At 39.1% G+C, this 26,673-nt stretch overlaps 1 protein-coding gene across 1 annotated transcript in view; it reads left to right on the top strand.

The window, feature by feature from the left end:
• FREM2 (FRAS1 related extracellular matrix 2) overlaps positions 1-26,289 on the top strand; it is a 122,712-nt gene extending 96,423 nt beyond the window's left edge. Inside the window, exons 16-24 of the mRNA XM_030943348.1 lie at positions 292-623; positions 10,075-10,267; positions 12,523-12,627; positions 13,735-13,862; positions 13,952-14,086; positions 18,370-18,496; positions 18,681-18,868; positions 19,768-19,914; positions 21,608-26,289. Coding sequence (XP_030799208.1) covers positions 292-623; positions 10,075-10,267; positions 12,523-12,627; positions 13,735-13,862; positions 13,952-14,086; positions 18,370-18,496; positions 18,681-18,868; positions 19,768-19,914; positions 21,608-22,120 — 1,868 coding nt within the window. The 3' untranslated portion in view covers positions 22,121-26,289. The remainder of the gene's footprint in view (positions 1-291; positions 624-10,074; positions 10,268-12,522; positions 12,628-13,734; positions 13,863-13,951; positions 14,087-18,369; positions 18,497-18,680; positions 18,869-19,767; positions 19,915-21,607) is intronic.
• Positions 26,290-26,673: the final 384 nt, after the last annotated feature.

Genomic DNA, 26,673 nt, shown 5'->3' with positions numbered 1-26,673 from the left:
TTATTCACAATATTTTTATTTAATAATATGTTGTATATTAATATATCTAAATATTAATATGTTTAGAAATATTTTATTTGTCTTTTCATAGTATATAGACAGTTATTGTGGGTAAAATTCTCATTCATACTTAGCATATCAACTTTCTTTGAATTCTGGAGTACAGTCATTGGTGTAAGTACAAAATACAAAAGCACTGCATAATATGCTTAGTGTTTGACAAAGTCTGGCTAAATTAAGGAGGTCTGACAACTGACATGTAGTGATAGTGCTAAAAATTAATGTTTTTAGGCATGCTGCCTGTTATTTCTACAAGAGAGCTCTCCAACTTTGAGCTGACACTTAGCCCTGATGGAACTAGAGTTGGAAACCATAAGTGCTCCAACCTGTTGGATTACACAGAAGTAAAGACCCACCATGGCTTTTTAACTGACGCTACCAAGAATCCAGATGTGATTGGAGAGACCATTCCCTATCAGTACAGCCCAACAATCAGAGGCTCCAATACCTTGCGCTTCTACCGCAACCTGAACCTGGAAGCCTGCTTGTGGGAGTTCAGTAGCTACTATGACATGTCTGAGCTCCTCACAGACTGTGGAGGCACCATTGGCACAGATGGGCAGGTATGGAACTTGATTTTGTACTGTATTCTTGTAATAAAATATATCCCTCGTAATGCATCTGTGCTAGTAGAAATAAGAGAATCATTTGCTCTGAATGAAATTTGTTATGATTTTCTCACAATACAGTTCTGGGGTATTGTGGGGCAAACCAATCCCTCTTTTACTGTATAGTGAACCAATTTAGTCTTTTCTTAAAATGAAAGCCTTTTGAAGAATTACTTTTAGCACATAGATAGCACTGAGCTATTTAATGTTTGTTGTGGTATATCTTAAAAAGCAGTTTTAAAACATTGTGGAGAGAATTCTTGCTAATAAAAATGGACTGCAGTGTCCTACCAGCAGCTTGACTTTGCTGATCTCTTATTCACTGGGTAAGATGACCCATCAGTGCAGACAGCACAGTGCTCTCACCTTACCCAGCAGAAAATTACTTGTTCAGGAAGTGAAAAAGCTGCCAATATGGAATGTTTGAAGAACAGAGCTGTGAAACTGGTTGGGGAGTTAAAAGCAAGAGATTGGAGAGAACTTCAGGTATACTTTAGAAAATTATTTCTAGAAATCCATAGTAATGTGGAAAGAAAAGGGTGAGGAATTCTTCTGGAGCAGTGACAGTGAAATTAATCCCTGGGTCTTCCCTGTATCATTACTATATAAGCCTGTCTGATCCCATTCAGGCTCTGGAGTACAGTGGCTGTAAATATGAAATTTATGTATGGAAAAATATATTTGGGAAATAATCCTACAGGCTGGAAGAAGGACTCATATCAGAGTCTATCCACAACTAACTCACTGTTCCGGTACACTAGAATTCCATTGTTGAACCACTATGAAAAGAATGAGCCTGCTTTGTGAAATGGCCATAATTTCTCTGCTCTTTTGACATTTTGGCAGGGATCCATCTGCTATGAGACCTCAGTAGACTTATTTGCACAAATTCTTATTTTTTTATGCCATTTTCCCAAATGGCATAAAGCACATGTGGAAAATGTGTCATTGCCCACAGAAATATATAAACATGTGCAACAACAGAGCTAATTTATTACTAAAAGCATAGTCATTGATGGACATACAGGTATCTAATCAAATAAACTGGGTTTTTTTTGTTTTGATTTTGTTATAATTGCATGCCTAAAGTCCACCTTACTCCATGGGTGTTCACAGTAATCATAGTCAGTTTGATGGACAGGAAATTGCACCAGGATCTCTTTATCACTTGGTTAACTTCCTAACATTCTGCCCCTCTTAACTAGAGATTATATACTCTAAACCAGAAGACGAGAATAAAATGGAGCTTCTGCCTGTCTCAGATACAAAGGCCTTGATGGATATGTCATCTCACTGCTTTGTCATCAGTTCTGGTTCCTTGTCTGTTGCAGAGACCAGTTCAAGGTCTCTGCCTTCATGTTGGAAGCTCACTGTCCATGCTCTGCTTGGGCTTTGGCCTCTGCTGAAAGCAGATCCTCCTACAGGTGCATTCCATGAGATCTGTGGAGCTGTCAGAGGGAAAGGGAAGGCATCCAAGTGTGGGATGTAAACCTTACACATTCCCACAAGATAAAAATTATACTAGTCTTCACTGCTCTTAGAATGATTCCATTTCTTCATTTCTCCGATGCACCATTCCTTTGACTATCTCCTTGTGCCCAGGCAATATGCAACTGCAAATTCTTATTTCCCGTACAAAGCAACCATAAGCACACACAACTTGAAGCATCTGTATGAAGCTTGCATATGAAGCTATGCAAGCCACTTCTCCCCTCAGTGAAAAGGAAGGAAGACCTGGTATGAATCCATTTTAAATACTTCTGTGTCCTTTAGACAAAAGGCTGAATAGCTGCTTTAGCTATGTGTCTAAATAAAACCTATTTATGTTCATATATACAGAGGAGGAAATAAGTACCATTCCAATATTTTAGTAGACTGGAAGAACCTGTGTATTCAGTTTTGGAGGACATGCATAAGTGGCAATGTGGCCAGAGAAGTGAGCTGTACTTTCCTGAGGCTTGAGAAATATTACGTACTTTAAAATCTCTTGTTTACCAGCAGAGAGGGATCAACATGAGCTGTGAGAGCCATGAAACTGCAGCTAAAGTTATCCTTTAGTGTTTTCTAGGTTATGGAAAAAAGGTTTACAGTATAAGTGAAATATCAAGCTGAATTACTTCTAGCAGTAAAGCATTTCCCTGCAGCCAGTGCGCGCTTCACTGCCCTCCCTGTTTTCCCCACCTCCATTTAATTCTTCTTCAGGTTTGGTCTTTATCTTCACATGACCCCTCCAGCTGAGAGGGGAGGCAGTCAGTGCCCTATCTCTGTGGTTGTCACCATTGTTGTCTTTTTCTCCTTCAGTGAACAATTAATAATCCTCTTCTGTGAGAGGAAAGCTAGCAGCTATGGTTTTCACCATTTTTTTTAGCAGACAAAGGAAGCCTAAATTCTATTATGCAGACAGAACAGATAAATAACAAAAACACGCTTACCATATCCTGTGACCACTGCAAGTTTAATATCTTGAATTTACTAGGTACTTTGGCTAGAACTTTAGGCTCAAAATTTTGTTTCTTGATTCTGGTTCTCCAGTACCTGTGTGGTCAAACAAAGACAGCCATGTTGATTCAGACAGAGAGATTTCACAGAAAGAACTGGCAATATCTTAAATGATGTGGACCTTCACTTCATGGGAGCTCCTGGTATGGTAGGGGAAGAAGATGAACTTTAGTAAGCAAGAAGTGAGGTAGGAGACCTGCAGCTGGTGCAGTTCTTCTGGCACAGCTCCTAGTGTTTGCTGAAGGCTGCAGCTGTCTTGGCCAGTTCCCATGAACTCATGAACTGTCATAATACATACAGAGAAGGTCTTAGTTTTCTCTTTCTTTTTTTTTTTTTCCTTTGTGGCCTTTTGATTGTGACCCACTCTCTTTCTCAATTATTCTGTGCATGAGCAAACCCTGTGTGAGCTAGATGCAGCACTCCTTTCAGTGCGCAGCGTGACGGTTTGTTCCTGGGGTCTGCCCAAAACTGAAAAACCAGGCACTTATGTATCTAAACATGGACTTAGATGTGCAGTTTAAAGAACTTCTACCTAAAATTAAAGGCCTGTTCCTCTTTAAATTGAGCTAATCAATTTGGATTAGAGTTCTGTACTTGTTAAGGTCAGCTTTGATGATTAACAGTTTTCTTTAGGACAACCTGCAGTCACAGCCCAAAATTCAGTGTCTACATTTGGATATGTATAGGCCTTAAAACAGGGGAACTCTATTTGAGGCAGTGTTCCAGTATCTTCAAGTATCTAACAAAGGTTGGGTTTTACTTCGTGGGGACATTGTCAGAGTCAAGTACTGCAGACATCTCACATTCTCCCTCCACAGGTTCTAAAACAATGACAGATATTCATGAAAGGAAGTGAAAAAATGAGACAGTGAAAACCAAGCAAGTGACCGTACTTTAATGAAGTATGTACTGAAGTACGGGCCTACACTTATTTCATGGAGTGTGAAGTATCATTTGATCCCATTTCCTGCTGTTCTACCTGTTTGCTATAGCCAGGCAGTTTGGCATCTGAAGGCTTCTGTGTGGTTCTGGCCAAGTATTTATATATGGATGTTGCTTTCCTTAGTTTCAGTCCATTGCCAGACTTGGAATAGGGAAGCAAGGAAATTACCATTCGAACTAATTTTATTAATGACAGCTTGTTAATCAGGTCTTTTATAGAAGCAAGAAGGTGAAGAACATGTAGTAAAATACTTGAATGTATAGCTTTATACCTTGAAACTATGGTAATTGAATATGTCTGAACAGTTCACTTTTTTCTCTTCAAAAACCAGTTATTTTTGGCCCAAACTGAAAATGTCTCTTTTCCAATATGTTCAGTTCACGTTTATGCAATGCATGTTATGGCACTGAGCATTTGAAAATCCCATCTGCAAACAGGTTTTTAAATCACTAATGTACTGCTGCACCTTTTACAAGGCAGCCTGCAGAGGGTTTTTATTGCACAGAAACAATATATTTCCAGCTTTATTGGAACTAGTTTTACCAAAATCGTGCTTTAAGGTGAAAACTCACCTATTCTGAAAATCTCACTAGATGTTGTAAAATTCAGAGACAGAAATGTCTGTTTTCAGATTTTTATATTCACTTTAGTGACTCCAGTCAAGTTTAAGAAAACTCTGCAACTCATGTCCCCTTGACATGGAACCTCTCTAAAAGACAAACATTTTTTTCTCTAGCTGCAAACGTGCATTTAGTAAGCTGTAAAGAATAAAAAACTATAAAGTGAATGCACCAGCTGTGTAACAAAGTCAGAGGTTACATTTTTTTCAAGGGACTGGCATTTCAAGGCTGTATTGCATTCTCTTCTCCATTCAGACTTCTTTAAACAAACCTGCTTTGCATTTCACCTGTGACCTACCTGTCTGAGTGTCTTCTTAGGGCCAAATCTTAGTTTTGTGATACTGACATTGTGTAAACAGTTAATTGATAACATTGTTAAACTTGCGTGACTCAAATTCACAGACATCACAAGTAAATGCAATAGAAAATGAGACCTAGAGTAATTTGGAGAATAAAAATACAGTTTTCTTGTAAAGCCTGTTTCATTGAGATACACAAAATAAAACACAAACTTGTGCTATTTCTAATGTCTAATTTAATCAGTACTATCAGTGTACACACACACACATACACTGACAATCTCTGCCCTCTGGAAATGTAAGCCAGCTAAATAAAGCATGCTATAAATGTAAAACAGAGTCCATGCCACAAACCCTTTATTAAAAATATTTTTTATTGTAAATATTCTAAATTGTTATGTGACAGATTCTCAAAATAATTGTCTATTTTACTTAATGAAGTTTGACAGATTGCATCTGAAAGAGGAAGAAAAGAAAAACACGTATAGAAACTCCCATTAATACTTTCTAAGTCTTAAATAGGAATTGTCAGTTTCTAAACCAGACCTTACGATTTGTGATAATTTATCTCACAAAAAAAAAAAAAGTATGAAGCTCTATTTCTTAGATCAATGTATAAATCATGTTCTTCTCTCACACACATGAATTTTGAGGTTTGATGATTTTTAATCTAAATTTTTCCAGATATTGTCTGTAAGAGTCTGTTCCCTCCTTGGAACAATTTTTGTCTTCTGTCTTCTCACACTCTCCAGACCTGGCATTGTCATGGAGTATGCGACACAATTTCCCCAGTTCATCTGTTATGTAGCTGTAATCTGTATTTCTCTCCTGGTATCAGAAGACTAAAATTCGCACCCACTTATTGCTGCTTAAAATCAATGTTACTGAATGTAATGTTTTCAGTGTAACTGGTAAAATCTCCTGTGCATAGGATGCATGGATACATAGTGCACCTGTCCTGTCTCTCCACAGCAGTTAAGCTGATCCCGCACTTACACAGCTCTAAGTCACCCTTTTGGTTTCATCAGTGTCGCACTGAGATATAAAATGAACAGATGGCTACTCCCAGTAGGCTTTGCATGAAGTGCTGGAAAAGGAAGATAACTCAATGGAAAGAATGTTTTCTCATGTTGGTCTAAACAGCATTATTAGGAGGGCTGGAGAAGTCAAACTCCTCCATCTGTGTAACACATTCCATCGATTCATTTGGGGGGTGGGGCAGTGTCTGCTCACTTTGACACAGCTTTCCTCTGTAGTTAACTTCCTCTTTATTTTATTTTCACTATATCAAAAAGATCCTTTCATATACTGTGTCTCGAGATTTTTCTGTTCTGCCTACAGAAGGGTAGATTCCCCCTTGTAGGAATGAGAGGCTCTCAAAAGTTCTCATTTATTGTTAGAGAGAATCAGTAATTCTCTGACTATCAGTGGTGTAGGTTTGCCTCCAGACCTACAAATCCATGAGTGCCTATAAAAGAGTTTGTGGGCATAAAAACTCAAGGAGCTTTTAGCAACAATTTCTTCCTCCCCCATCCATGCCGTGAATCACATATAAGCGCGGCAGTACTGATAGAAGCACATGAGTACACAAATAAATTCTTAGGCTGAGGTAAGCAGCTCTGCTGCCCAGACACCTCTTGCAGGTTTTGCTAAAAGGGAAGAACCTTATAAATTCTACAGCCCTAGAAATTGAGAGATTTCAGATTTCTCCCCAGAGCAGGGGTAATATGTCCAAGGAGCAGTGTTCCTGGGAGACTTGCCCCAGAAGGGATCCTGCTACTACATTTTGACCAGTGCAATTAAGCTGACGTCTCCAACACTATGGTCCCATCAAATGGAGGAAAGAAAACCCCAAAATGTGACTTACAAACCTCATTAGTGGATTGCTTTATGTAAAGTACATATGAAGAGCCAATGATACATTGAAAGCCAAGAAAAGCTTTGTTATGAGGGGTGGTTTTTTTTTTAGTTTGGTGTGTCATAAGGTACTGAGCTAGAAGGAGTTTTGTGGATCACCCTGTCCAGGCCTCTGCCTTAAGTCTATATAATGTCATTCCAACACTAGTAAACTTAATCTAAAACCTAACAGGATTTCATGGGCTCACTATTCTTGCAGAGTGCCACCACACTGAGGGCTGGAAACTCTTCTGGTTTCTAGGCTGTGTTTGTCATGGCCATCTTACAGCCATTTGCTCCCGTGTCAGCACTATCTTTCATCATCAGTGGCCCTTCTCTGCACTTAGTGTCCTGATGTACATAGACAGCATTCTTGCTCCCTCTCAGCCTTTGTTGTACTGGGCTCAACAACACTGCTATTTTAGACCTTTCTCATCAGATAGTTTTGCCATTCCTCTGATTATGTTGATTTCTTTTTCTGTAGTCTACAATGCAAATTAGACTTTTTCAAGCATGGATGATCAAAGCTGTTCCAGATAAGCTCTCAGTAGTGCTCTGTATAATGGCATGCATGCTTCTAATTTCCACCCCATTCCTCAGTTTATCTTAGGATCATAGCACATGGAGAGGGTAGAAAGGTCATAGTTATGACGTAATCAACTCGCATAACAAAATTTCTTTCCTCTCTATTGTGTCTAATGAATGTCTTTCATTTCTACAGAAATCCCTGTGACTGGTTTCTATTACCTTATACTTTAAGCTATAAGATTTCATCTCACTGCTATTATTCTAATCCTCAAGGTCATTAAATTCTCACTTTGATATTCCAGTCCTCTACTTTATCATTAAGCATTATGTATGCTTCTATTTAAGAAAATAATGGGCATATATTAAATCCTGTTCCACATACTTTTGTCTCTTCCTTATAAGCAAACTAAATTTCAGATCTCTGACTTCAGTGTCTAATTCTTACTGTACTATATCCAGATATAGAACAAAAAGGCAGAGAGAAAAGCCAACACAGTTTGTCTGGGATGACCTTACAATAGTAATACATTTTTTATACAATCAAATATATTCATTCAGTTCTTGATACTGGTCCAGGAAATTACAAATTTTTGAGGCTACCCCTGAATCAAAGGCAAACCATAAGATACTTGAGAGCTGAATCATTGCTGTTTTTTTTTAATAAAAGTGAGAATATCATGTTATTTGGAACAATTTAGTGAATCTGTGTCCAAAATAGTTGCTCAGATACTCATGCAGGTATCCCAAAGATAAGTCTGCAACTTAAATTGTACTGAATAATAATATTTTTGTCTAACTTTAATTGGTCATCTAATATATAGAGAGAACTTTTTTCTTCTGTTCCAAACAGAAGTTCTTGATTTTTTAATGTAAAACCAACAAAGCATTAATATAATCTACAATTCCAGTTTCTCATCTACCAGTCTGTGTTAGTGTTTTATTTTTCAGTGATGCCAGACTCTTTTCAGTGGTGCCCAGTGACAGGACAAGGAGCAATGGCCATAAACTAAAATAAAAAACATTCCACCACAACATGGGAAAGAACACAGAGGGTGGCAGGGCACTGGAACAGGCTGCCCAGTGAGGTCATGGAGTCTCCCTTTCTGGAGACATTCAAAACCCACCTGGACATGTTCCTGTGTAACCTGCTCTAGGTGACCCTGAGTGGCAGGTGGGCTGGACTGGGTGATCTCCTGAAGTTCCTTCCACCCCTAAAATTCTTTGATTCTGTGATACTGTGTGTTTCCAAATGACTACTATCTAAATGCTACCACGTATTATGGAATGAGTCAAACTATGAAAGTCAAAAACATTTTGTTAGCACAGAGTGCAGATCAAGGAGAGTCACATGTAAAAGTGAGTTATGGTAACTATGAACATTTGCCTTAATTAAGTCCTTAATTAGGTCAAAGTATTTAGTGAGTGCAAGCAGTTAATTTGTGGTCATATTATATTAGTAAAGGTTCTATCAGGCATCTCAAAGTGTAAAGCAGCTGTAAACTGATGGTCAGTCAGCCCCTTGACTTGCTGCTGGTTGAACCCAGCTTCCTTGTAAAATTTCTTGAATGCTGGGGAATTTTGATTTGAAAAGACTCTTTAGAAGGATGTAAGGTAATGAGGGAAATGTTCAGATGTGCAAATTTATATATGAAATTTCTGTTGGAACAAAATCAGAATTCAACAGCTTTTATGACTTTGAAAAGTTTCCCGCTGGGAGATGATCTCGATGTCTTTCCTCTCGTATATTTCTAAGAAAATCCAGAATGTCTAAAAGGATCTGGATTGGACATTTCATCCAGAGATATGTGAGTGACAAAGTATTGGTAACCAAACATAAACAGGAAGTCTCTTCAGACAGGCTTAGGTCTGTGTATCATGTAAGAGCTATATTAAGATGTGACAGTTTAATGACACTATTCTTCTTGTCTTTTTTTCATTAGAGATATATATATATGTAAAGAATATGTAATTCTTTCATAATTACAGCACAATTGTTTGGTCCAATGTATAAAGAAAGGCTCTATTTTTAAATCCATATCAGCTTGCTTGTTATTTTTAGCTCTTCCAGACAGGGAAGAACAGTATGATTTCTGTGTTTGCATGCTGCATGTTAGCTATTATCCATGCACAGAGGAAGAAAGAGTTCCAGAAGTGGCTAAGTAGAGTCCAAGGACTCAGTCTTGCAATGATAGTCGAGCAATTTCAGCATCTTCCAGAAGAGTTTCTTAGTTGACAGTAACAAGAATGTAAGCAAAAGAGTTGGTTAAAGCATAACCATAGTGCAAATGAAAAAGCATATTTGAAAAATTCCTAAAGCCTTCATTTGTAGTCGTGTTGTTTATGTACTAAAAAAAACCTGAACAAAAATTATGAGTCAAAATTGAGTGGGCTATGTTTTACCACTTTGACGTAAAAAGATGAAACTTGAAGGGATGTAAGCTTAGCTGAAAACCACTGAAACATGGTTTTGCACTTCATCTGTGGTTTACAAAAAGAGAGAATTTGATTGAGTCACAGTATTTATTTCAAGTTCTGTCTTTTCTTTCTCCAGCATTTAGCTTGCCTGTGTGATGCTGCCGTTCATGATCACTAACGCTGATACACAATTCTGGTTTTTATAGGTTCTCAACCTAGTGCAGTCCTATGTCACGCTGAGAGTCCCTTTGTACGTCTCTTATGTTTTCCACTCTCCAGTGGGTGTCGGGGGCTGGCAGCATTTCGATCTGCAGTCAGAGCTCCGGCTGACTTTCGTGTATGACACTGCCATCCTGTGGAAGGATGGGATCGGTAGCCCGCCTGAAGCAGAGCTCCAAGGTGGGTGTTGCATTTCTTGCCATAGAACTCATGCTCTGTTACTAGGAGTGTAGTTTGCACACAGTAGGATGGTTTTTCAATCATTCCAATACTAAAAACAAATTTAATAATTTCATTATTATCAATTGCAGTCTGTCATTTCCTAGCACTCACAGGTGTCTGCTGGAGTTTTTATGAAAATCATGTAAAGTTGACATCAGCTCTTTTACTGCAACAAAAGACAATTGTATTGTTATATTTGAAGTACTTGTGCAAAATTTAAAACATTTATATCTACTCAGAACTTCAGAGTACATTATGTAACCAAATTCTGTTAGCACACAAGATGTTCGTGCTTTAATGAAAATAATTGAAGCCTTTCTCTGATACCATTTTTTTCTCACTATGAATGGCCAGTTTCAAAAACTTATGATATTTTGAAAATGTTATGAAACATTCAAAAGAAACAGAACTATAAAATGGGGGCCTGTCCTCTGTGTGAGAGTGATAAACTCTGAGACATTCTACAGTATGTTAGACACTGTCAGTAAATGTTTGTGAGTATAACTAGTCAACAAGTAAAAATCTATCATTGTGGAATTTATCTTTTAAAAAGTTAAATTACTTTTTACAAATAGTGACATACAGATGTATGTGCAAGATTAAAATGATACAGATGTATGTGCAAGATTAAAATGCATAGTTGCACCTGTGTGCTGCATTATTCTTTTTATGCAAATTTACTTAAAATTTCCCAGCATTATGCTTCAGGTATTTCCCATCTTTCTCAGCCTAAGGTAGAATACAGGTACCAACTATAACTCCTGGGAACCTAAAGTCACTTTTTGCTCCTGCTAACTCTGTATATGAACTACAGAAATCATTGCTATGCCATTTCTGTCCTTATGTTAAGAGCAGGAAATGAGGAGCAGCAAGGGGAATCTGCAGTGCATGAAGAATGAAACACATGTCATGCCATGCCTAAAGAATAAGCCACATGCCACAGATCATGTGATGTGCTAGTCACCAAATAATGACCAGATCTAATCCTATGTCTCAGCAGTTACCTGGTGCATCTATGCCACTATTCCTCATCTTCAATTTTTTTATTTCTCTGTTTAAGAAGCTGAGGGCCGCATCTTTGGAGGTGCCAAACATTTTCACTTCCCTTTGAAAACAACCAGTACAAAACAATCCTCAATACATCCCAGTGTTACTTGGGTAGTACTTTTTCAGTAGTTGTTTTTCTGGGCAAGGAGGGGTTAACTGGTTTCCAGTTTCTTTCCATACCTCTCAATTCATATAATTGTGCTACATAAATTCTAAGTAACACTGTAATGCAATCAAGGTCTTCTAAAACTCAAATTAAAACATGAATATATAGTTATTTCTATTGTACCAAGAAATATGGTCGGTACAGATGATTTTGTACAGGTGGTATACATTCACATTGGTGTGTTCAATTTCCAGCACATTCATGGGGGAACATTCCTGTTTCCTTCTTTTTCCTGGCAAACAGAATGGTGATACATCACTGGCAGTTTGTAAGGGAGCATTGGAGGACATGCCTAAACTCTAAAGCTTTGCAGAACTCCAGAAGAAAAGGGTCTTGGCTACAAGCTATAGAAGTAAACCACTTCTGGGTACAAGATCTTGTAATCTGAAATTAGAATATGTAAAGCCTGTATTTTATGCTAAATTCTTGCCAAAAATAGCCAGCAATGCAAAGCCTGTCAGAAGGAGTTTCACAGATTGCAGCACCCTAGAGCAGGTTGCTGTGAAAGTCACAACCAGCTGCTCCAGCTAATGCTGATGGTTGCTGCCTTGGCACAGTGGGCACGGAGACACTGATAAAAGGCGTCTCTGAAGCAGCTTTCATTGGTGGGAGTCAGCTTGAATACTTGGTGAAAATAAAAGTCTTCATTCTGCAGATCCCACTGGCAGCTGACCATGCTGCCTGAGCCCAAGCACAAACTGCTGTGTGGATTTTCCTGAGCATACTAGAGCAGCTATGTGGGTCCATGGTAAAGCATGGCTTTGCAGGAAAGTTCCCTATATGCTTTGGAAGCTGTATCACATCCCAAAATCTCAGGGCCTCACTGCGTAAGTTCTTGTTTGAGAAGAATCTAGAATCAACTCAAAAAATACCAGCAGCCCCCTCCCAAACACGTGACATGGCAAGGGTAGATGAAAGAGTGGGTCTGGTGTTTCACAGGAGTGTGATTTTATTGACACCTGCAAGTAGAGCACACTTGTTAACTGCTTTTGGCTGGCAGGTTCTCTGTTCCCGACCAGCATGCGCATCAGTGAAGAGGGACGCTTGGTTGTCAACTTCAAGACTGAAGCCCGGTTTCATGGTCTGTTTGTCATGTCCCATCCTGGTAAGTGTAACCTACCCTTTAGCAGCACTACAGAAATAAAGACATCCTCCCCAAATTTTATACTATTCTTTTTTTTTTTCTATTTCTGCTTCTGATAGCTGATTGTGTTGTAGGTTGTTTTTTTTTTTGAAGCTATGCTCTTCAGATACAGATGTTTCCTCTGCTTGAGATTTCTTACTTTTCATTGATGACTGTATTCAGGTTGTCAAACTTGTTGAAATATACATTAATCTGATGGAAGGCAAATAGTTCCCCTTGATCAAGAGCCTGATTTATGAAGATCCAGGCCATTGTGTCCATTAGGGACCTCTAGATATATATTTTTAACCCTGTAGTTATAATTACTTACATTATCCTAAGAACTTAGCATTAAAATTTCTTTTCTAACTTGAAGCTTTTCTAGGATATTTAAACCTTTTTCAGAGAGCAAGAAAAAGTTTTGTGTGGGCTTTGTATGATTCTGTTAATATAACACTCTTACTAATATTCAATTAGTCATTGCTGAGGACCTGTTCCTGCAATTTAATCTGTTTAAACCCCACTGCCTTTATCAGAATAAATACAGGTGTATGACTCGGTCTACAGACATAAATCTGAGCATGAATGCCAGCCATGGAAAAGAATATCTAACTAAATTAAATCTGCTGAACAACAGTGAGAAGAGAAAAAATAGGAAATCTCTTCTAGTTTAATTCAGGTGTTTTTAACTCATATAACTCCTTCATGAAGCTTCTACTTTTTCTCACCTGTCCTCTAGTGTGTTTGGTTTTGCCTATAGGCAGAGACAAGTTTAAAATAGAAGGGATTATGGATCTCTGCCGTTCCACTCTCACTGTTTTGATGGTCTCTTAAATTTATTCTTCATGAAGTTCTCTCATAGTGTACAAAAGCAGTGGCTGAATAGGCACTTGAACAAGAATCAAGGAGGCCCAGCTGAGCTGACTGTAATTTATTTTAGTTTCAGTTAATAAAACTCAGTGCCCTGTGAAGGTATTAACATCAGCTGTGGCATTATGGTTTATGAATCATTGAGAATGTTTTTCAGGCTCTGAGAGTTTGCAATGAAGCACTAAAGGTGACAAATCTGTCTCTTTGGCATGTTTCTAGCTTCATCTCTGACTTCCATGGTTATGTCAGCTGACCACCCAGGCCTCACTTTTAGCCTCAGCCTCGTCCGAAGTGAGCCAACCTACAACCTGCCAGTGCAGCAGTGGAGCTTCCTTTCTGACTTCGCGGTAAAACCTCGGCCCTCACCTTGTCCTCCACTGCCCCAGCCTGTTAGCTGGGATGCTGGTGGCACAGGTCCCTCTCTCTCTGTGCCCAGGTTCGAGACTATTCTGGAACATACACAGTGAAGCTGATAGCCTGCACCACTGCCCCCCATCAGGAGTACAGCCTGCCCGTGATCTGCAATCCTAGGGAGCCCATCACTTTTGACCTGGACATCCGATTCCAGCAGGTACCGTTCCAATGACGCCTTCATCATGTTTCCCTTCTAATTTGATTCCCATTTGTTGGTCTTGTAGTAAGAGTGCTAGAAACTGAATTTCTTGCTAATAAAGAAAGCATTCCTAAATTGGTGGGAGAGTACCATATTCCTCTCCTGCTAAATAACCATTGGTTTAGGGGAAGTTACTGTGATGCAATAGTAACATTTAGGAATTCTTTTTTAGCTTGTTAACTTTGGTAGTAAATAGTTTTATCAGGTAATTAGGAAAATATAGAACTATTATCAGAAGGTTTTCATCTGACACAAAATCAGAGTTAGGTCTTAGGTATTAAAAGTGGAACCTCCAGAGGAAGAGTCATTCAGTCCTAAGGTAGAACTTCTCTCACTGACTGTAGACGGAAGTGTAGATAGGCAACACTGCTTAGCATTAAAACTCACAAAAGTGACCAAAACAAATCTGAGCTGTAGCAATATGGATCATATGGAAACATATGGTAACAGGCAAACAGCATACCTTTCACAAAGTCCAGCTGTGAAGCTTTGTAGCTGGGAAAAAGTTACAGAAAAGCAGATTCTTCTGTACAAAACATTGGTTTAAAAAACCAAAAAACTGGGGTTCATGTTGGATAGTTAAGAGAACATAAACTGCCAGCTTTCCATTTTATCAAAAGGGCTAGTGTGACCTTGGGATGTGTAAGGAGGAAGTTTTATCATTTCTGTTATTTGGAGCCAGTACAGCCAATCCTGGAACAGTGTGGCTGTAGTTTCATGCTCATTAATAGTATAGATTATGCTATTAAATCATCTTACAGAATAAATCCATATCAGTCAGTGGTACACAGTCACTTTTCTGTTGACTTAGCCAGAGTACACAAGGGAATGTATGCAGTCTTTATGCTTTCATTTGGCATTATGCCACCTGTGGGAGAACAGATGATTCCTGAGAGGGCATTAAGTCCTGGCAAGGAAGAGAGATGATATATGATCTGATGTGAAACCTGCCTTCCCAGGGTTAACCACATTTCAACATTTTGGAGAAGTTTGAATGGAATGGGTGAGGGGAACTTATACTAGTTCAGCACTTCAGCCTTTGTCTGGCGCTTCTAATCTTCTTCTAGGGACTCTAAAGCAATTCATAGCAATGCTAACCCACAACTTGTTCCTGATCCTAGTATAAACAATAAGATGTTGATATTTCAAAGAAAGGTAAAAAAAATGTACAAAGGTCATTGGAAAATGGACAAATTAGCCTAGAAAGAGACCTAACTCTTACCTGGAAGAAGCCTACAAGTAAAAGCTATGGCTAAGAATTAGAACTGCCTTGGAATAAATAAATGGACGCTGTAGGGGTTATTATATCAGATAAGGCCTTAATAATACAGTATATGGAAGTTTCAGGTGCATCAGTTCAAAAGAGGCATAAGGTGCAAAGTTGCAACAACATCACAGACTGTGGCCAGCTAAACCCTCATCATCAACAATTTTCAAACCAAGACCAGTTTTCTTTCTTGAGATACTCATAGTAAAACAAGCTTGGGCTTTCTGTGGCCCATGATAGTTTTTCCATCTGATCAGTTTGAAGCACTGTGTCCCAAAGCAGGTCCCAAAAAAGCAGCAGTGCAATAGCACAAATTCAGTAGTCAGTATCGAGCACTTTACCTCTAAGACTTTTTAGTCATTCTGCAAAACTGAGTAAGCATTGGTATCCACTCTTTTACAAATAGGAAAATAAATAGTGAAGGATGCTAGTCCTTATACTAGGGAACACCTGATACCTTGCACAGGCCCACTGCATGCAGTCGTCTCGTGCCCAGTGCTAGAAAGAGATGGACCTGTTATAGGGGGTCAGAGGAGAACCAGAAAAATGATCAAAGGGCTGCAACACCTCCCCTGTGAAGAAAGACTGCTTTGGGGTTGTCCAGCCTGAAGAAGAGAAAGAGCTAAGGAGACCTTATTGTGGCCTTCCAACATATAAACAGGGCTTATGAGAAAGACATTTTTCCAAGGGCTGCAGTGACAGGGTAAGGGGCAACTGAAAGAGCATGTCTTTAGATTGGATGAAAGGAGGACACTTTACAATGAGGGCGGTGAGGCACTGTCACAGGTTACCCAGAGAAGATGTGAATGCCTCATCCCTGCCTGTGTTCAAGGCCAGGTGGCATGGTGCTCTGAGCAACCTGGTCTTGTGGAAGGTGTCCATGCCCATAGCAGAGAGGTTGGGTGAGATAATCTTTAAATGTGCCTTCCAACCCAAACCACTTTGTGACTCCCTGAAATCAGCAAGTGTATGTGTCACAACCAGACCAAAATTACTTTTGACTGCAAAGTCTTATGATAAAATGATGAGGCAGGACAAGAGTGGTGTCCTCCAATTCTTAGTCTAATGCTCCATCTCCCATACTGAATTACCTTCTTGGGCTTTTTAATATGAGGCTTTTAATTTCCTTGGAAAGTTTTTCTTCTAATTTCCTTCATAATTGTTTTCACTGGTCACAAGTGAGGAACCATTTTAAGACTCAAGAAGAAGATTTATTTGGTGTTTCCCCTCTGGTTCAACATTTCCTTTTTGGACATGCATTGCCTGCATATCTTCTTTTTTCTCTCTCCATGGCCCCTGAGGAGTCAAGCAGGTAGCCTGGAACTCTAGTGAGGATTGTATTAACACCATCTCACTCTGGAATCCCCTGAAAAAGAACAATATTCAACCTCCAAGCTTTGTTTTATCCCAGTTCTTTCCACATCTCCTTTCTTTCAATGTGTATCACTATTTCCTGACAGAATCTCTTCCATACTCAGGATACTTGTTGCCCTGGAATGGACCGATCTCAAAAGGGCTCTGTTCCTTGAGGTACCAAGTATTACATGGGCTGTGATCCCACAGGTGATCTGCAGTGTCCCCACATTATCCATATGCAGAGGTGAAGGACATGGAAAATAGTCAGAATAAACCGACAGTTACTCTTCTCACCCAGGAGATTCTCACAGATTGTTTTCTAAGAACTCTCATATAAAATGTCTCAAATGCCCATAAAAGTAATTACACTTAAACTACTGTCCTAAATAACATAGCTGGAAAACGGTTGTGCTCATCAAGTATTTGTGGAACTACAACCCAATGGCCCGTTTTTCAGGCATTTGGAAAGAAGCATTCCAAAGGAATAGAATTTTTTATCTTTTGTTTTCTTTGCAAAAGTTGGGATACTAGGGCTTCTTTTTCTAAAGAGCAGCACTCCATTTATAAAAAGGTTTGAGCTGTACATTCTTCTTGCCAGATCCTGTTGCTTTGATAGTTTTGGGACTCTATTGTGAAATGGACCCTTGTCCATGAGCCAGAAAGAATGTTTTCTTCATTTTCTTTCCTTCCTGTCCACACACTTATACATATATATACATAAACATACATATATATGTTAGCTTTTTTTTATTTGTTTAGGGTCCTCTTGCTATTTTTTCTTTTTTCTTTTTTTTTGATATATGTGTCTTCCACATTATTTCCACAGGTACTTGAATCCTTTTGAACTTTAGACTCCCCCAGTTCTTCAATTCACTGTATAATTTCCTTTTTATTATGCCATGTTGCTTTATAGTTTGCCTTTGTCTTGCCTCAAAACCACTACAGCCTTCTTTCTTGTTTTATGGTCCCATGAAAAACTGCTGCTGATAGTATTGATTAATTTTATCCTTTTCATGTAATCAAGGAAGAAACATAGCTTTGTGTGTCAAATATATAAAGAGAAATACTAGCATAAAAAGGTGTTCAAATGGTTTGGTGCATTTTCACATGCATCATCTGATATATCCTGCAGCACATTAGAAGAACTGATACTTGCAAATAGATCTTCAGCAATGTGTGCTTTCAAATATTGACAGAGGATCAGAAGCAGAGGCGAGACTTGTGTGTAAGAATGAAAATGGGAGAGAGAAAACAGGCTGTGATGAGTCAGAGACAAGTTTTTCAGGGAAAAGTTTTCCCCGTGTTACCCCCACACATAAGTTGCCCTAGATACCTCCTTAGCTGGGATTTGGAAAAATGTGGTGGGAAGAAACTAACCTAGAATATTATCAAATATCACAGAGGCAGATAGTCCAAAGGTTGTTTGCATGTAAAATATTTCTAATACCAGGAATCTTTTTATTAAACTGTATTATTGTAAGTAGATGTGCTGAGCTGGTAAGTAGTGTACATTGGGAGAAGATCATGCTTTGTTTTAAGAGTTTATGAGTTTAAGATCATGCTATGTTTTTTTCATTAAAAAGTCTTGTTGAAGAGCCTTGTGCTTTTGTGGTTTTAGGTCAGTGACCCAGTGGCTGCTGAGTTCAGCTTGAACACCCAGATGTTCCTCCTCTCCAAAAAGACGCTGTGGCTGTCTGATGGCTCGATGGGCTTTGGGCAAGAAAGTGACGTTGCTTTCTCAGAAGGTATAATTGCCCTTAAATCATGCACATTTAATTTGTGTTCCACACTATCAGGATCCTGTTCTGTCTAGCAGTAAGGGTTTGTTCTTGTTGCACTAAGCTTCTTGACAAGGCTTTATTAGCTGAGCCTCAGAGCTGTGCTGAATGTTCAGTGTAAGCAGATGTGAACTGTGTGCACTGTTTACAGGTGATATCATATACGGTCGGGTGATGGTGGATCCAGTGCAGAATTTGGGTGACTCCTTCTACTGTAGCATCGAGAAGGTTTTCTTGTGCACAGGATCTGATGGATATGTACCCAAATACAATCCATCCAACACTGAGTATGGTTGCCTTGCTGATTCTCCATCCCTTCTGTACAGGTTTAAGATTGTGGTAAGTGCTCTAATTCTGTGAGGATGCAGAGATATTTGTCTTAATTTTTTTTCTAACTTGTCTTTTATCCAAAACCCAACTAACTGTTCTTTAAAGTGTTCTCAACAGCACCAAACTGTGACTTGAGCTCCAAGCTAACATGAGCTGATGGAGGCAGTATCTTGCCTTTTCCCTCCTGATTCTGTTCTTTATCTTTCTGGGAACTACCTTCAGTAAGAGTTTGACCTAAGTTAGAATCCCAAAATAGACTTTTTCTCTGCATTGTCTGTATCCACAGACCATAGAGAGAATTTTAGGAGACATGCAAGTGAAGGATTGTAATTTGTGTCATGTTTAGCTACCCAAATCTAGTGCATACTACAAAGTTAGTCATCCAGCTTGCCCCTGTAGTCCATAGGGAAAGAGAAATACCTCGAAAGTTGGCTTGAATGCTCTAATTTCCTTCCTGAAAATAACTATAGAGTAACCCCAGGTAACTGCGGACCTGATGGCCAACTTTTAGAGTTAACTTCAAGTAAGATGATTATCTAATAAGCTAAATAAATATATGTTACTGTCTGTTAATGAAATGAAATGTGGCTTCTTTAGACTAGGAAATAGACTTCTTACTTTCATTTCAGACCACATTTATGTATCTTTTTTATTAAGAAGTGGAGCTATGGTAGTTTTCTATTTTTCCTCTTTTATTCCAGAAAGGCAAGAGGTTATATATAAATTAGTACAAGTCAGATGGCACCACAACTCCTTCTCATGTGTTTTCTCTTGTAGTAATATTTCCCTAGAATGCATAAAGTAGCAGGTTTAAACTACACAATTTATACATTGCAAGTAAATGCTAAAACTGTTTTTCCTCAAAGAAATAAACCTGTGCTTTGCAAACTTTTTTCCCCTCCATGCAGGACAAAGCTCAGCCAGAGACACAAGCCACAAGTTTTGGAAATGTACTTTTTAATGCAAAACTTGCAATAGACGATCCCGAAGCAATTCCATTAGTTAAACAGCCAGGCTCTGATGGATTCAAAGTAGACTCAACTCCTCTGTTTCAGGTATGATTTCTGTAACTTAGTAGCCAGAGTACTGAACCAAGGAAGAAGCACTTGCGCAGGTATTCTTGTTAACTATCAGTCAAATTGAAACCAACAGAAAGATTTATTCTGATTTTAGTGGCAATCAAACACAATTATAGATGCCTAGAAACTTATAGATATAAAATCTGGAACACTTATTAAAGTGTTTCTATGGGATACCCTTGCTTTTCCCTTGTATAATTCCACAGGCTAACCAGAAATTATGCAAATTATTCTTGTACATTTCTTTTAAGAAGTTAATAAGATTCTTGTTGCACACCATTGTTTTATTGCTTCCTGTCTCATTTCTCAAAGACAAAAAATTAAAAATCATAAGCATTTACGGTGAACTTCATCAAAATCAAGTTGATACTTGGCATTTTCTTTACAATTCTTTCCTTGCAAACTTGCACAGTGTGAAGCACTGGAAAGCCTAAAAATTGACAACTAAAGGATGCAACTACGCCTTAATTATATATAATCCTTCAGCTGTGTGCATTCAGCCCTTTGATTTGTACAACCCAGCCAAAAAGTTCTCTCTTCACTATTTGTCTCTAGTATTTGCAAAACTGCATGCACAACTCAAGTGTATAAATTAGTAGGAAAAATATGAAGGAGACTTTGATTCCACTCCTGGCCACTTTTAGTATTAAACGTCCCATTGTAAGCAGTAGAGTATTTAACAAAGGTCTACTTAAAAGTGTGTTTCAAATCTCCCCCAGAAAAATGGCATCTCATTTTTTATGTGAAGAATCCATTTCCATGGATTCCAATGACATGATTTTTGGTCCTCTTCCTGTCCAAAAAGTAAGAATATGAAGAAACAAAAGTATATTCTGAAAAATACTTGGAAAAACAAGAGTGAAATAGAAAATGTGTTATTTTTCAAAATAACAAAACTGGGCTGTAACCATTCAAATTAACAGGCAGTATCTTTAAGACAATATTCAGACAAGCCTACTGGACCTTGTGGAAGCCAAATCTGGTACATATCCAGGAAAGGTGAGAGAAATTGAAGGATGGTAGTATCATCTCACACAGATTGCAGGGACCCACGCCACCCAGCGTGGATTAATCTTTCAGGGACCTGTGGAAATTGACTGTTCCAACACCCTGCTCAATGCAGGGTCACCTAGAACAGGTTGGCCTGGACCATGACCAGTTAGTTGTCTTTTGAACATCTCTGTGGAAGGAGACTCCACAGGCTTCCTGTCGAACAAGACTCCACAGGCTCCCTGTTCCAATGTTCAACCATCCTTGCAGTAAAGATTTGCTTTCTTATGTTCAGATGGAATTACAGCCAGAGCCTAATCACTTGGTAGGTTGGGCTTGGAAGGTCCTTTTCTGTGGCCCATCCACAGCTAAAGTACTTTGTATGGCTTTTAGTACTAATAGCACCAAAACCATGCCAATGCCATAGCCTTCTTTATCTGCACTTGGTAGCCACAGAGTCTGACTGTGGAAAGGAATGGAGACTAAACCCGCCAAAAATTTTGGCAGGAAATACAACTCTTCTGGTGCACATTGGCACGTAGTCGGGAGTTATCTGGGCCATGATTTTGAAAGTGCTTGTCCAGGCATTCAGTTCAGAACAGAGACTGATTTCCTCTGCATTTAGTGCTGTCCAGATTCAGTATGTGTGTGTTTAAATACAAAAAATGTTTCTTTCCAGGTGTCTTTGGGTAGGGAGTGGTATGTCCATACAATCTACACCGTGCGCTCCAAGGAGAACGCTAACCGTGGAATCGGCAAAAGAAGCGTGGAGCACCAGTACCACTCACTCCTCAGTGCTGGGAGTCCAGGAGCATCCGCACAGAGGAGGCAGAAGAGGGGAGCTGAGCAGGCCCCAGAACTTGCAAGAGACATTGGAGTGGAGAGCAACCGAGGAACGAACATACAGCATATAGCCCTGGATCGCACCAGCAAGAAACAGGTGCCTCAAAGGGAGGTTGCACTCAATGGTGTTCTCCCCAGAGAACTGAATAACCAAAGTGCAGGAATCAGCTTAGTCACAATCATTGGTGGAGCTGCTGCCATTCTCCTTGCCATCTGCTTAATTGCAATTATAATTTTGCTGCTAAAATGGAGACGAAATTCCGACAAGAAGGAAAGCACAAACGAGTCAGGCAGCAACGAACCAATGATGCTACCACATAATTACAGCCATGACAGCTCAGAGGTTTGATTCCAAGACCACAGTATTCAAGCCAGAGTGTCCAGAGTGCCTCATAAAAACTCTTGAACTGCACATTTTTAGCAGCAGATAATGGTGACTCATGAGAAGTGTGTTTCTAGGTGTACTTGAAATTTGTTATCCTGAGCTATTACTGCCATTATCAACAACAGAAGAAGCTGAACGAAACCTCCCACTTTGCATGAAAGGAAATGTCCCTGATGTCCCTATACCATGCACTAATTTTAAGCAGCAATTCAAGGGACTCCATTGTAAGGGAGAGATTATTGTTGTGGTTTTGTATTTTCTGACATTTCAAAAGAATAAAAGAAGCTGAACAAAGGTGCTATATATGCTGTCTGCAATAAGAGAGGAGATCTCTTTCTTCAGAAACACATAATACTTGAGAGGAGGGATCCTCACACTCTACTGTAGAATTTTGTACTGTTTCTCACAAAGAACTCAATGTCTACAAATAGTTTGAAAGGTGATGGAATGCCTTAGGCATGGATTCTCCGTCCTGTAAGTTTTTGACTTCACTTAATCTGTACCAGTATTTTTTAATTTTTTTTTACTTATATGTGACTGAACTTTTTCAAAAGACAGCTAGATTATACAGCATAGCATACACAATTGTATGTCACAGGATCCAATACATGCTCTTTCCTGCAAATTCCTATTCATCTATTTAATCTGAATATTTTTTTTTTATTTATGTTCATATAAAGCCGAAGAATGCAACAAATCCAGAAAAAAATTTTGGTTTTCACTAAAACTGGGTGCTTATGTCCTCTTAAGTTTATAATGGATCATGGAAGTGTTGTAAGGTAAATTTTATTTCTTAGTGCATGTCCGCTGCTAAGAAATGCAAGCATTAGTGTCTCAGTACCTAGAGAAGATGATAGTTAGATTTAAAATGCAGAGGACAAGGTTCTGCTGAACTGAGCCTAGGAATCATGATATTGAATCCATCGTAGTTAGTTGTCATACTAAATGATAAAAAGAGAAGAAAAAATTAGCCTTTGATTGAATCAAGTAGTATTTATTGCTGTATAACCATAGCACATTTTGACAAACATGCTGGGTCATTGTTGGGCATTTTTTAGCATGTGACTACTTCTGCAGGAGTAATTCTAATTTTCTCTCAGCATTCTTGATTTAGGTAACATGACAAGTTTGGATCAGCAGTGTCCAGTGTTAGTTTTTTCCAGGCTCAACCTGTTCTGTCCTTGTCAAATCCTTGGCTGTGAAAGCTATGTAACCTTCAGAAAACTGTCCCTTTTGTCACACTAGCATTTTATGTAAGGCCATTGTAGGATGGCCTGTGTCAGAAGGGACCTTCAAGATCATCTAGGTCCAACCCCACAGCCACAGGCAGGGAGACCTTCCACCACACCAGGTTACTCAAAGTCCCATCCAGCCTGACCTTGAACACTTCCAGGAATGAAGCATCCAGAACTTCCCTGCACAACCTGTGCCAGTATCTCACCACCCTCAGAGTAAATTTCCTCCTAATACATAAACCTACTGTCTTTCTGAGGGAAGTCATTACTCTTCGTCCTATTGCTACATCCTCTTGGGAAAAGTCTCTCCACAGCCCTCTTGTAAGCCCTTTTCAGGGACTGGAAGGTGCTCTAAATTGTCCCCGGAGCCTTCTCTTGGCCAGACTAAACAACCCCAACTCTCTCAGCCTGTCTTCATAGGGGAAGGGTCACAAACTCTGATCATCTTTGTGCCCCTCCTTTGGACTCGCTCCATCATATCCATGTCCTTCCTATGTTGGAGACCCCACAGCTGGATGCAGCACTGCAGGTGGGATCTCAGAAGAGCAGACTAGAGGGCAGAACCATCTCCTTCACCCTGCTCGCCCCACTGCTTTGGCTGCAGCCCAGGATAGGTTGGCTTTTGGGCTTGGGAATACACATTGCCTGTCATGTCCAGCCTCTCATCCACCAGCACTCCCAAGTCCTTCTCAGCAGGGCTGCTCCTGATCCATTCTCTGCCCTGCCTGTATTTGTGCTTGGGATTACTCTGACCCAGGTGCAGGACCTTCCCCTTGGCCTTGTTGAACTTCATGTGGTTTGCTCACCTCTCACGCCTGCCCAGGTAACTCTGGATGCAATGTCCCTCCAGCATGTCAACCACACCACACCACAGATGGGTGTCACTTGCTGAAGGTGTCCTCCATCTCACTGTCCATGAGATTGTCAAACAGCACTGGAGTCAATGGAACTCTCAATAGAGTTAAACTACATAAAATCTGAATTAGGATGTTGAGACCTTGCTAAAATGTCTCTTCCCTTCCACGACCACCATCTTGTGGTGGTGGGTAGAGACAGTCCCCAGTACACTTGGCATTTGGAGTTCCAAATGGATAAGGCTGCAGATCCCTTGTTCCAACAAGGGATCAGGCTGCAGAGATCAGTTAGCAGAGCAGGATGCAGTTTGAAAGCAGCCTGTAACACAATGCTGCCTCTGAACTTTAAAACAAAAAATCCATCCAGAAGGCCAGAAGGCTTCCTAGCCTGGTTGTGGGGGTCAGTCAACACAGATAGACCTGACCTAGCAGTTCTGCATGGTTGTCCTGTAAGCCATAAAGGCTCAGGTACATGAAGCTCCACTAGCCTAGGCATATCAGTGCTGTGATTCATGGTACAGTGTGAATATGCCCACAGAGAGACTCGTGCTGGTATCTCTTGCACTGGATTTGTGTTGTTATGACTTCAATCATTTAATAGGATTTTATCAGCTTTTCACAAAATGAGCCAGGTCAGGATCTGTCCTACCTTTTCTAGAATCTCTGAAGATGGTGATTAGACAGCTTAATTGAAGGATGTTTGCAGCACCCAAAGGGTCAAACTCCATTACTAAACTCTTGCGGTCATCTTTTCTTTTAATTAATCCAAGTTCTATCCTGAAACAATTATCTGTAAGCCATGGCCAATGCTTTAGACCTTTCCCCCAGTCACCTGACATCAAATTGCTCTTGTAATGAAGTTTCTGGTTTTGTGGTCCATGTATTAGGTGTGCGAGATTGATCAAAGGCTTAACCCACAGATACCTTTTATATTTAGTAAGTTCACCACTAAGTTGCAAATGTACACTAAGATCAAATTTGCCTTTGTGCCTATGTGTGACATCAGTATGAGAAAAGCAGAATTTCTCTCCTGGAACCTGCATGTTTGGATAATAGCAGCCAATGATGCAATAGTAGAATGGGACACATGTAAATAATAGAACATTCTAATATTTATGAAATGCCTGTTTTCTATAAGCAGAGATGATCTTTTTAAAATATATATATATAAAATACAGAAATTAGGTGTTTATCAGTAAAGCTATTTTTCTGCTTTTGAATGTTACCAAACCAAAATATCATTAAAGGTGCTTGCAGGCAAAATATTTTTTTAATTCTTACTTGTTTTTATAAATTCATATCAAAACCCATATGTTCTACAAGCCAAATATTTAGCCCAGTAAGCAACTTGATCACTGCTTTGAACAGTGTCTGATTAAAACTTTGTGAAATATTTAGGTTGAAGGGGATAATCAGACTAATGTTTTTGTAACAATATATAAAATTATAGTGCAAAGTGATGATAACAAAGAAAAGGACAGAGCAAACACTGAAAAGTTGGACAAGCATAAGTAAGATTTGTGAGTCACATACCAAAGTCCTCTTCCTGGGAAAAAAATTGCCGTGTTTTCAATAAGGCATGCTGGATTTGTCCCATTCTTAAGAAATTGGATTTTTTACAATTCAGTGAACTATAAATGCATCTGTAACAGCATGCTTTTCTTTTTATTATTATTATGACTTCAAGGTTTCAGATTTCAGTAAGATGTTTTGGAAGCTTATTAGCATTTTTCCTTTTACTTAACAAGTGGCCTTGTTTATACTAACCTGAATAAGTGCCTCATTCCCAGTGATGTGCACAAATATTTTAATATTTATCTATCCAAGCAATAAACTGAGTATATTTTATATATATATATATTTAATCTATTTCCAGATTTTGTATTCAATCCTCTTTTCCCTGGTGATGCTTATTCTGCTAGCAATAATACCATTTGTTTAATCATTTATACAATAATTACTCTGTTTAAATTTGTTATCAAGCTTTCATATTTATTTGCAACAACTTTTTGCTGATGTCTATGGCTGTGATAATTGGCATTTGTATCAGGAAAAAATAAAAGTACTTCTGTTTGGTTACTGATCTATAGTTTGTGTATAATTATCATGCTCTGGAGAGAGGTCAGTAGTGAAGTGTTATGAAAAACTTAATTTGTCACATCAGTGGAACACAAAGTTCCTGTGTTTGCAGTAAATCTCACTGCTTTGTTCCTCAGTTGATTGTTTTCTGGTCATGAAGGGTTCAGCACAGGGGTTGTTCTTTAATCTTTGTGGTTGCACTCATGGCTCAGAGAGGGGTTTCTCTTTCAATTCCAGAACATCAGAAATCTCTCGATACCTGCAGGTCCTCGGTAGGCAGGATTGCTGTGTTCCTGTGTGCTGCTGGCAGGCTTTATTTTACTAACAAGAGAAAGGGACTCTGCAGGGA

Source organism: Camarhynchus parvulus, chromosome 1 (assembly GCF_901933205.1).
Source record: "Camarhynchus parvulus chromosome 1, STF_HiC, whole genome shotgun sequence".
NCBI classification, from domain to species: Eukaryota; Metazoa; Chordata; class Aves; order Passeriformes; family Thraupidae; genus Camarhynchus; species Camarhynchus parvulus.
This window is presented reverse-complemented; position numbering and strand designations above follow the sequence as displayed.